Raw genomic sequence first — 12617 nt, 5'->3', positions numbered from 1 at the left:
CACACACACACATATATATATATATATATATATGTGTGTGTGTGTGTATATATATATATATATATATATATATATATGTGTGTGTGTGTGTGTGTGTGTATATATATATATATACATAAAATATAATTTATATGTGGGAAACCAATTTACTAATAATAATAATTAGAACTAATTAATTACCTATTATAATCAGTTACCAGTTAAAATTACAGTCTTACCACAATTAAAAAGTGTTATAAAAGTAAACTAAATGAATAGAAAAGTATTATAAAAGACAATGTTACATTATTTTTCAGTATCTCCTCTGCTAAACAGTTCTCGTGGTCTATTTCAAGGCCCAAATAATGAAATTAATATTTAATGACATTGTGTTTTGAATAATCTTGTGCAGCTGGAAAGCAAAGTGCTCTTGAATCAGTTAATAACAACAACAACAAACAAAAACAACAAACACAAACCTATTCACTCGTAGAATTTTTAATATGTACAGGCCACATTGTACAACTGAATATCCCAATTTCAAGATCCTTAGCTGTGGATTACAGTGACACAAAATATTCAACAAAATTATACAACCATATAAAAAAATCTTAAACATTTGAATGCATTGGAAATGTGAGAGGACACTCCATAAACAAACACGTAATTGATTGCAAGACCAGAAAATTGAAAACACAACAGAGAATGCCAAATAAATACTGTACAACAAGTACTGCATGGTACAAACCCTGCCTGCAGGCCAGCAGTGTTTTTGACGTTTATCAAACACATTTAGATATTTGTGTTCAAACAGAAACAATAAAAAAACAGTGTAGTGTAACATAGCTAATGCAGGACATGTTTAGTGCAGTGTGGCATTTTTAATTTTTTTTTTTTTTTTTGACAGACACAGAAGCTGCTCCTCCAATCCTCCAAACAACAACCACCAAAAAAAAAAAAAACATCTCAAAGTTCTGACTGCAATACATGTGCACTTTAAACTAGGATCTTAAGGAGAAAAGCAACAGGTGCTACATTAATGGCATTGTGGTTTTTGTCTTCGAAATGGATCAAAACAAAATGCTTGAGTATCTTAGTCCACAATACACCATCATAACCAAAAAAAAAAAAAAAAACTAGGCAGATGATATACAGTATACAGTAACAATACTGTGCACCTTTGGGTTGACTGAAGCCCTTTGAATAATTAGTATCAAAGCTGTCCATCAGAAAAACAGTCCGTAAGTGAGCCCTGAGCTGCTGTACTTGTACCTCAGCGAGTCATTTGAGTCAATGAATTCCGTGATGAAAGTTCCTGGAAGCTTATGGAATGTGCGTTATTGCCTGAAGAGCTTTGTAGATTATGTTGGAGTTGCTATAAATGTTTTAAAAGAGAACAAATTTGGAATACAAAAGAATAATTTTTTTTTCATGGTGATATTTACTAGGAAATCTTATATTAGGTTAGATAAAACAGCTCTTTTTGCTGCCTGGACACCAAAATTCAAAGCAAGACCTGTCTTGATTACATTATTTGGCATTCATCAAAAGGAATCCAAAACCTTGAACTCAAACAATTACCTGAGGTCTTTCACACAAAACCAGAGTAAACTACCTCAAAATCACACATATATCTTACAAAACGCGGCATATTTCAATACACGGTGTTGGTACAACTGCAAAAAATTCTCTCTTAAGACTTACTTTACAAAAATAAATACTCTTTTCGATTCTTTGTGAAAAAAGATGAGTAGCCAAATACATGTCAATGTAAAAAAGGTAAAAATTCTCCTTGGCCATCTTAAACATCTCACTATACACAGCACCAGTTCAAATTTGATGAGGCGGCTGAAATTTATTCTTATGGAAACAACACGTTTCTGAAACCAGATCCTTAGAATAACAGTAAAGGCCAGCCAAAAATGCACAAGGGAGGGGGTTGTGAAAGACATTGTGAAAGACACTGAGGTAAAAATGAAAGATTTTAACATAATGGGACCATTTGGGCAGGTATTTTGATTACATATTAGCTTCTTATTAGACAACAAGTTTGTTCTTACCCACAATGCAATACAGATATGGATGAAATTTTGAAAAACAGCTAAGCCTTTGCACAAATTGGCTGTATGGCGACAAATATCTAAACATGTTTCAAAACAGATGCATATTTAAGACCCCACAGAACAGCAAACCTCCTCAATGAAATAAATTGTTCTCTTTCATCAGTAATAAATACGTAATTTAATAACAGTATAGAAAAAAAAAATCAAGCACCAAGATAAAGGAATAAATTAAGGGAAAATGTCTCGCCTCATTTGAATGATACCTTCAAGCACCATTTAAAGTCAGTCTCCGGATGCCCACTAGGTGGCAACAGAGGACCAAGTATAGCTAAACTACCCAGCGCTCCTCAGCGATCTATATAAAATATGACAAGATGAATACAAATGTTGACAAAAATACATTTTGTTCTTTAATTTCTCTCAAAATGTGAGAACATTTTGACTGTCAGGTAGTTCAAGCCATCATCCTGGGTGAATTTTGTCTTGAGGCAGTTATGCAAATTTTCTTCAGTGGAGGAATTTGCTAGGAAAAGTTGGTTGCAATCACAAAACGAGAAGACCAAAAAAGTTAAGCACCTTTATGAAATCAGTTCATCACTCTTTCTTAAAATGTGCATCCTCAAAGTGATGCGTTTTAGTTGTGGGAAGCAGCCTGGCAGCATGCTAGTCTTTGCTTTTGTGGAGTAAACCTGATTTTGGATGTCATCGTTGAGAACCGAAAGCCTTAAAAAGTTATGTTTTCAGTCTTATTTCCTTTCAGTCGCCTTGTTTCTTTGGATGCATATTAGCAAAACTAGGAAACCATGTTGAGTGAAGCGGTTATTCACATGATTCCTCTGCTTTGGGTTGATTGGTAGCCAATACCATGCTTTTGAGCCAGTGCATTCAACCAAACACATTTTATACCCTGTCACCTTTAACACGCACGCTCAGCATCCCAAATCTTCTGCAAGCGGCGGCTGCCATCACTGGAACTACACAAAGAAGGGTTTGTGTCTGCTCAATTTGAGAATCTTGCCCAATCGCTGCTTCGCTGTAGCCATACCTTTCTTCGGACGTTTACCTACAAGAAAGAGAAAGGCAAATAAAATAAAATAAAAAATAATCAAATAAATAAATAAAATGTATAAATATTTTTATCATTTTTAATTTTATAATAATTTATACAATTTATTTATAAATAAAAAGATAAATAAACAAAACCATAACAGAAACAAATGATAACAAAGTAACAAATAAAGACAAATACAAATATATATATAAAAAAAAATCTAAACAAAAATAAAATAAACAAAACCAAATAAAAAACTAAATATAAAACATTAATAATAAATTAAAAATGAAAACAACACAACAATAAACAAAAACAAAAAATGAAAACAAAATCAAATAAGTAAAGAAAACAAAATGAAATGCATATAAAATAAAAAGTAAATAAAAGCAAAAACAAATGAATAAAAACAAACATACAAAACCAAAATGAACAAGATTGACTAATATCTTAACAGTGAAATGTGCAGGTTGTGTGTTAAAATATTTAATGTGTAGAGAAAATGGTGATGCTGTACCTTTGGTGGCCTGATTGCTGATTGGTGGGGGATTTGAAGCAGGTCTCTTGGACGGGTGCAGAGGTGGCGATAGGGATGTTTCACAGTATTGGTAGCCCAAAGTGGGGCTTTTCCCATGGGCTGGGGAGTGTGTGTGACTACTCCACGCCTCACTGCTGCTGTTGCTGCCACTGCCCTGGCTGTCCATGAAGTTCTTGTGCTCCTGGATCCTATGCTTGAGTTTGGTGTGATGTTCTCCTTCTGAATCATGCTCCCGAAAGCCCTCCTAAAGATAATAATAAAAAAGATTTAACCCAAACATTTGGCCATTGCAATAAATGCAAAATCAGTATCAATTTAAGTTTAAAATCAATAAAAAAAAAAAAAATGCAAGCTCTCCTGTAAAGTAAGCCAGATTAAGATTGGGTTTACCTGTGATGAATTGCTGTCTGAATCCTGGTTCTCCTCTCCTGATGCAACCTCCTTTCTACCTAAGAATGGTCAAAGAACACATGCAATGGTTCATCAAAATAATATTTTATCGGAAAAAGTGCTGTTTAGCACTAAAAACTCTCATGAACTCTTACTGTAGTCAGGGGAGGGATGGTTGGTTCGGGACCACCAGGATTCCTGTGAACTGCTGGGATCTTCTGACGGGTGAGAATACAACAGTCCTGCCATAGACAGCATTCCCTGGATAGCATCCTCTTCTGTGCTTGGCGAGGTAGCCGATTCACTGCAAACATGATTGAGCTTTAAACCAGTGCATTTCAAACACACACACAACCTTAAATTGTTCCCCAGCATATCGGCTCTTACCTTTTAAGACGTTTTTCAAAAGGGTCAAGGTTTTGCCTGGATTGATGCGTATCCGTCGTGTAGCCGGAGCAACTTTTGGTCTTACTTTGGTCATCTCCACTCCTTCTAATCTTTTCATCTTCCTCTTCCTCTGAAGAGCTTTCAGATTCTCCCTCAGAGCAGTTCTTTTTCTGCATGGATAGGAAAAGAGGATTATTCCTAAACTAGGACTCTATGCGCTTCCTGTGCATGAGGGGAAATGGCAACATACCCGTGTAGTGTACTCCGCATCTGATTCAGAGTCCGAAGAGATGTCTGAAAGTACTGATTCTCTGTTCCTGAGATCTGAGCTCTCTTGCTTATTAAAATCTGTGGAAAAAATAGCTAATAGTTTTTAATTATATTTTATGCACAAGCTGAAAGAATAAGCAATACAAACTGCTGCAATGTGGTTTAATGCTAATATCTAGTGACTAGAGTACACAACATTGCTTAAAATGAAAAAATAAATATAAATAAATAAATATTGCACACAATATTGACTGAAAAATATTTAATTTAATTTAATAATTTTTTTGTATATTATCCATTGACTGTAGTGAATTTGAGACTTGATTGTACCTGCGAAGGGCTTTATGTCTCTGGCTACATGATGCTGCTTATCCTCCTCTTTGATTTGGATATCCACTTCCTGTTCTTCCTCTTTAGGTACTAGTTTAATCTTGAGTGAATCCATCTTCACATCTCTGGAGCTTTCGTCTTCCTTTATCCTTGGTCTTTTTTCTTCAACATGCTGCCTGTTATCTCTGCGTGGACAATCAGATGGGGACTTAAAAGGATGTGTTCCCAAAATTACATGACCAAAATAAACCAAAAAACAACCGTTGCAACTGCAAGTAGAGTGCTAAAATGACTATTACCTTGCATAATCCTTCTAAATTTAACACTAACTGTCATCAAATCCTGCATGAGTCATTTGTATTTGGTAATGTGGTGATTCATGCTAAACTTCCTGCAGATCCTGACTAATGTGTGATAATCTTCATAGGTTAATGCGGTTTACCTGATTATACGTCCATTGCACAGCACCAGACGCAGGTCGTTGTCCAAACTCCGCACTGCCACTGCAGCTGAGGCCGTGGAGACCTTGTTGAACTTGCCGTTGACCTTCAGGTTAAAGGAGGCATCCTAAAAGACAATAGTTTTTTACATGATTCTCTATAGATTAGCCTGAATGGCGTTTACGGTATTCGATAATCCCACTTACCCCCTCATAAGGCCCCATTTCAAGTCTTTTTAAGACTTCCTGGGTGTGCTGCTCAAAGATGTCGAGGTTGGAGGGAGCTTTAGGGCTGTGAGAGTGATGATGGTGATGATGGTGCTGGTCATGAAGACGTCTGGCTGTCCTGCGTGCGTAAGAACCTCTCTCATGTGCCGACCTCGTGGAAGGACACGCAGAGATTCCTTGAGATTTCATTAGCTTGCTTCCACAATTCCCATTCTGATAATCCTAGGGTGTTTGAAACAGCATTGTGAGTGAAATACAACAACTACAATATTAGTTATAATGTAGCATTGAGAACTTTTTAATCTCCATAGAACCATAACACTTAAGACTACACTACAAAAATTGATTCATAAGACCATTTTACACTATATATTTTAGGTTTCTTGGGTTTGCTATATTTGTTAAAATGTAATAACAACAACAACAACAACAAAACGACATTTCATTGTGAAATTTTCACATTTATTTTTATTTATTTACTTATTTTTGTTCAATTAGTAAACTATTTTCACTGATTATTTTAACTGATAAATTGCTGATGTTACAATTGTATGCTATTTTGTCATGTATTCGGTAATTTTAAACTACAAGTGAATTTAGGCATGAAAAATGAATATGCTATATTGAATAATATTACTAGTAGCATTTAAAAAAAATTAACCTTATGTGAATATTAGCTGATGGCAAAGATAATCTAAACATAAAAATATGAGAAATGAGCATGAGCAATTTTATTATTCTTATTATCATATAATAAAAGCAGTAACAGAACTAAAATAAAAGCAAAATAAAATAATAATAATAATAATAATAAACCTTCTGATTGATTTTTTTTTTCAATCCTTTTTCATTTGTGCTCTTGTTGCTTTTAATTTAATTTAATTTTTCTGTTGTTGCTGAGTTTAGAAACTTTATTTAAAAAAAGTAAATAACCTACAACATAAAAACTGTAAATGTATTCTTTTAGACTTTACTGTCCAAGTAAGCAAGTTTCAGTATGTTTCAAGCGGTCTGGCTTACCTCAAGGTACTGGATTTCCTTGGTGAGCATTTTAATCAGATGGTTGGGTCTGATATGGTCAGGGACCTCGCTGGCTGGCTCGGTGACCTGTGGAAGATGAGCACACATGGCAGACAATTAGGGGTTTGTGCCACAGAGCAAACCTCAGGTTCCCATCCAGAACCACTGACACCAGATACCGACCCCTGTGGGATGCCCCTTGCCCTCATTATTCCAACAGGGATTGCAATGTACAATGGGATGATTGCAGGTGGTTTTAGAGTCAATTTTAAGTTTGCATTTAATCTGATGCAGTTTCTGGTGTGGTAAGCCACTATTTCCTTCACCTCTCTCTTTAGCCAGTTCCTCAGTGCAGTAATCAAAGCTTTCACTCCCTTGATCAGGTATTCTGGAGGCAGGCAGTTATCTTCCCGGGACTCTGACGACAGACAATAGACAGTCGATTAGGAGGGACACCCGGGAACGCAGTGGCAGCACGCCAGTGATTTAAGTGCTCTGTATTGACATGCTGAGTGATTTAAGATGACGTACCTTTGAGAGTCTCCAGCAGATTCTTCGCTACATACCAACAAATGGCCTCAAAATAAGGAAACTTAAAGAGGTCTGGAGTCTTCAGTCGCCGCTCCATCTCATAGCACCTAACATGAGGACAGAATTAGTTACACTTGAACCACAATATATACACAACTCAGAAAATGATACACTTATTTGGAAAAATGTAAAAAACACTAGACAGCAAAAACGTTACTTTGATAAGACAAATGTTCACTGTTTTGGTTTCCAAGGTTGGCTATATTATTACTACTTTCTTTTGTTTTACTTTTATTTTAGCTATTGCTGTTGTTTTTATCCTTATTATTGTTTATTTAGTTATAACTGATAAGTGGCCAATGCATACAAGATAACTATCAATATTTAAGTATTTAATTTTGTTGTTGTTATTGTTGTTATTATTAGTATTAATAATACAATTTGTACTTCTTTTTCTTTCATTTTTTGCTTTGTTGCTGTTTTGTTGTAATTATTATTATTATTTAATGTTTTTAGTTATAACCAATAAGTGGCCAGTATAGTTAAGTCATCAGTACTTAATACATTATTATTTTGTTGTTTTTAATAAAAAAAATTCTGTTGCCATTTTGTTATTATAATTAACATAAATATATAATTAATTATTTTTTCCAATATATCTCTGTCTAGAAAGAAAATGTCCCTATCAGAAGAAAATAAAATTAATAAACATTAAAATTAATAAACATTATCCATTTCCATTTTTGCTTTGTTGCTCCTTTATAATGATAACAACGTTTTCTTCACTTTTATTTTTGCTTTATTGCCGTTTTGTTATAATTATTACTACTCTAATTACTCTTAATATTATTACTACTACTACTACTACTATTATTATTATTATAAAGAATTCCCTAACAGCATAGCATTATTATTATTATTATTATTATTAACACTTATTTTTTCCCATTTTATTTTTGCTTTGTTGCTCTGTTACTTTTGTAATAATAATAATAATAATGTTATGCTGCTAGGGAATTCCTTTGGAGAAAAATAAGTATGAGGAAAGAAAACATGTATATCTGCTAAAATGTAATTGGTTAACCTTTAGAGACGCACTCAAAGCTAACAGACTTATTAAAAGCCACAGCACTTAATTTCTAAATTTAATGAGATCTTAAAAAAATGAAAGTGCTCACTCACCTGAGCTGCATGCCTATGTTGAGGTTGTGGAGGAAGTTTCCTCCGAAAGCCATGCAATCCTGAGAGGTGAGAACCGCATGGATCCATCCTGCAAGAGAGGTCAAGAGTGTGTCAACAGCTGACCGACAGATGCAGACACATGCAGACATCTGGTCTGAACTGCAGCTGTCCCTTAGCAGACAGTGAGCCATTCATATCCGCTGTAATGCAAAGCTGGACCCAGAGAGATTTTACAAAATCCACTGAAAGGTTTTGGACAATTCAGATTTCGAGTTCATAGAAATGTCACTCCAACACCTCCAAACATGCTTGTTCAACTAACTGTATAAATGCACAGGACTTTAGACATAATGGCAACCAAAAGTTGACATGTGTTTGCTGGGTGGGCGATTCTATGGCTAACTGAGACCTGCTGAGCTGAATCAAACCCCCAGAGTGTTTCAAAACCACTGCAGAGCCCACCAAACAACCAGTCTGTCAACTACATCCACGACTTCCTGTCTACACTCAAACATATAGGCCACATGCGAAGGGTGGAATGCATAAATATACGTTAGATTCAGAGCAACTTTCATACCGTAGGTTTTGAAGGACTTTTGAAGTCTGTCTCACAGCGGGGGACGTGTAGGGTCTCACGGTCTTAAACCGGTCTGCTAGTGCCATCAACACAGCTGGGAACCAGATTCATTTAAGACCACGCATCCTGACCTGCTCATTTTGAGTGTGGGGGTTCATAAAACATTTAGATTTATGATACCACCCACAAATATCCTATTATATGACCTCATATATGATATGAAGCCATGATGACGATATACTCTTGGATGAGTACTGTAACTCAAAAAGGCTTTTGAGTTTCACTAATGAACCACTGGCACCAGATTGGATAACACATTGCTAAGATTCATGTGGCTTTCTGGGTGGTAAGAGTTTCTGCTCATTCCTGTTACGTCTGAACCTGAAACGAAGAGCACAAATCAGCCCTGGCCTTCCTATGGAACCGCCATTATAGACAGCTGCTCCACAATAAGTGGAATACCAGTTCTTCTACGGTTCCTCTTGCGCCAACATCCGTGTCAGTAAAAAGTCCTGAGATAAACATAATACTTCCTTTTTCTCCTCCAAGGTGAAGTGTGACATTTCTGCATTACTAGCAAATAAAATAATGACTGTTTTTAAGCAGGTTTTCACTTAAACAGTAGCCCCGCCCCAAACTCACACCATTGGTTAAGCCTGTTGCTATGCCAGGTTGGCTTGAAGTCAGCATGAAGCTGAAGTTGTAATCATATTTTCTTCCCTGTTGTGACATATATAGAGTGGAACAGCTTCTTGAACAAGAAAAATGTAGGGTGCGACTTGATTTTGTCCATCGGAAATAGAATCGATCATTGTCATTTGCTTTTACAATCTCATCATAATACATAATACAAATATAATTTATTTTAAAACACTTCATTTTACAAGAATGCTATTTTTATCAGCATTTAATATCATCAATATATAATTAAATAATTATTTTTTTTAATTAAATGTTTAAAATTAAATATTTATTATTAAAATAAAATAAAATAAAATAACGTACTAACCTGTCGGGATCAGAAGAGTTGTTCCCTGCCGCACGACACACTTGTAGCACTTGTCCACTTTCTCCCCGAAGAACACTTCACTCTGACTTGGAGACGAGCTCCACTCCTCATATAGTGCAAGGTTGGCTGAGGTCGGCTTTATCAAGTAAAAAATCTTCTCCCCCTGGAGATAAGAGAGTTAAGAAGTCATTTATTATCCCTATTTTCTAGTTGGTATCAAATAATTCAGCAAATGTTTTTTTGAAACAAACAATAAGGTACAGTATCGTTCAAAAGTTTGGGGTCAGAGGATTTTTAAGGCTGCATTTATTTGATCAAATATACTGTAAAAAGTGTAATAATGTGCAAAATTATTACAATTTACAATAACTGGTTTCTATTTTGATATACATTTTAAAATGTAATTTATTCATGTGAAGGCAATGCTGAATTTTCAGCAGGCATTCCTTATTTTGAAAACAGCTGTACAGCTTAATTTTGTGGAAACCATTATACTTTTTTGTCAAGATTCTCTAATGAATAGAAAGTTCAAGCGTTCATCATGTGAACTTACCCACAGGACATGGTACCACACAGATGTGCCCCCAAAATCAATATGGAAGTCGGTATAACTGTCCTTCACGCCCATTAAGCAGTACTTCTGCACAAAGGGCTTGGGAAAGTAAGAGTCATCAGGCCAGTAGTTCTCCACCCAAGACATCTTCTGAGCAATATCAGGAACCACCACCAGCTCTGACATCCTGAGCACAAGACATTAAAGTTATCATCTGCACCCAGAAAAAAAAACACCTTTGTGTTCAACATCACTTTCAAACAATACTAACTTGGTGTCTGAAAACTCCAGACTGATGACGTTGAGGACTTTGGGCCGCTGAGGGCTGTAGTAATACTTCACAAATGCACTCAGTTTCATCTTGCTGTCTGCTTGCCTGGCCACATCGATGACATCAATCACTTTGTCGCCTCCTGTAAGCAAAAGGAGCAAGTTGAGTGATGTGTATGTGTGGGCATCAAAGGAACAGAAACACAAAACAAATATCATTACCAAAAACAAACTCAACAGGGAAAAAATTGCAATAATCACCATCATTAAATGGCAATAAAGCATATTTTAAATGACAGAAAGACTGCCTTTTGGCACTAAAAAGTTTCCCAGGGCCATCTTTCTTCAGAATGTTTCTTTACAAGACATTAGCTGATGTTTATAACTGTGAGAGACAACTGGCAGGAAGAACATCAAAACCCATCAGAAAGCTGCTGGGAAAAGCCTCAAACACAAAGCAGGACAGCTGGTGCTTGTGTACACAAACGGCACCCTAGTGTACCTAGCCAGAACCAGACTCATCCAACAAAGAAGACCATAAAGAGATCATTTATTGCTGTTCTGGGATCAGGTACATCAACATGACTTGCAACACTGCCAATAAAAATCTCTATTGGATCCTTTATGGATTCAAATCCGCAGTGGTGCCTACAACAAATATGGGTTTGATTTAAAAATCCAAGCTCCAAGACTGTAATATGTGTTTATACGTGCATAAATTAAAGTATTTATTCTATTAATTACTCCTTTTATCCAGTAACAACAAACATTTTAATAGTTATGGAGACATAAAATGTCTTTTATGATCTCAAAAGCACATTTCCAATGAAGCGTGGGACAAAAGTGGCTTTCACAAAAGCAGGTGGAGAGTGCGGTTTGTCATTATAAGAAAATGGCAATGTGGAAAAAAGCCACAATGTTCGATTTTGCTGGCTGGGGAGCCATGCAGGCAAGCTGCCCATTGAAGTAACTGAATTAGCCGGGCAGCTAGCCTGCAGTTAGCAGTCAGAAGTGCATTAAGGACGAAAGCTAGAGCTTTTAGTGCAAGCTCCAGTCGTATCGTCACTGCAGTTAACTTTAACATTCATCAAGCAATTCAACTTATGTACAACATTTTTGTTTTTTTGGTGGGCATATCGTCAGACTCACTCATGCATCTCAGTAGCTCATTTTACCAGCAAATCAGCATGTTTTTACAGAAATTAGAGCGAAAATGTCAACAATTAGCATTCTGTACTAACATTAGCAATGTGCTAAATGTTTACACAGAAAATGAGGGATTAAGAGGTTATGAAGAAAGAGGTTATGTTGGGTCACACAATACAAATCATATTATTTGGTAGGCATGGGCGATATGACCAAAATCCTGTATCACGATATTAGGGATGTTCATATTAACCGTTTAACCGTTAACCGAAAGTAAAAAAAATTGACCACTTAATACTACCAGTTTAAATGGTTTAAAAGGGATGTGTGCAGCACATTTTATGGAAGACTGTTTCCTGATCCTGGTATTGTAGACTACAATGCCGGCTGTTCTGACAGACTGTAAGTACGTTTTTTCAGGCGTAACTTTTATTCTCGCTGTAGTATTGTTGCTGCCACCGCCGTCATGTCGTGAAGGCGCTATGTGTTTAGTTGGGAAAGCGAAACTACTTTGTTTGGCCTTCCAAAAGAGGACGATATCGCTTCATCATGCCTGGAGCTGATCCGTGCTGGTCGCTGAGGAAATACATCAACTTTGCGCTGTGGATCGCCGGATCGGCTTTCACCGTGGACGAAGCTGAGTCCAGCCCGGGG

General features: G+C 36.2%; 1 protein-coding gene across 1 annotated transcript in view; it reads right to left on the bottom strand.

The window, feature by feature from the left end:
• Positions 1–468: 468 nt before the first annotated feature.
• kdm7ab (lysine (K)-specific demethylase 7Ab) overlaps positions 469–12617 on the bottom strand; it is a 29931-nt gene continuing 17782 nt past the window's right edge. The window contains exons 5-20 of the mRNA XM_016544231.1: positions 10819–10960; positions 10548–10734; positions 9995–10157; positions 8409–8496; positions 7227–7333; positions 7022–7113; positions 6696–6782; positions 5655–5897; positions 5451–5575; positions 5009–5193; positions 4659–4756; positions 4409–4578; positions 4177–4325; positions 4022–4080; positions 3611–3875; positions 469–3105 (exon numbers count right to left, since the gene is read on the bottom strand). Coding sequence (XP_016399717.1) covers positions 3017–3105; positions 3611–3875; positions 4022–4080; positions 4177–4325; positions 4409–4578; positions 4659–4756; positions 5009–5193; positions 5451–5575; positions 5655–5897; positions 6696–6782; positions 7022–7113; positions 7227–7333; positions 8409–8496; positions 9995–10157; positions 10548–10734; positions 10819–10960 — 2249 coding nt within the window. The 3' untranslated portion in view covers positions 469–3016. The remainder of the gene's footprint in view (positions 3106–3610; positions 3876–4021; positions 4081–4176; positions 4326–4408; positions 4579–4658; positions 4757–5008; positions 5194–5450; positions 5576–5654; positions 5898–6695; positions 6783–7021; positions 7114–7226; positions 7334–8408; positions 8497–9994; positions 10158–10547; positions 10735–10818; positions 10961–12617) is intronic.

The sequence above is a fragment of the Sinocyclocheilus rhinocerous genome, unplaced genomic scaffold (genome assembly GCF_001515625.1).
Source record: "Sinocyclocheilus rhinocerous isolate Xijiao unplaced genomic scaffold, SAMN03320098_v1.1 scaffold2415, whole genome shotgun sequence".
NCBI classification, from domain to species: Eukaryota; Metazoa; Chordata; class Actinopteri; order Cypriniformes; family Cyprinidae; genus Sinocyclocheilus; species Sinocyclocheilus rhinocerous.
The sequence above is the reverse complement of the archived record's forward strand: the minus strand, read 5'-3'. Positions and strand labels throughout refer to the sequence as shown.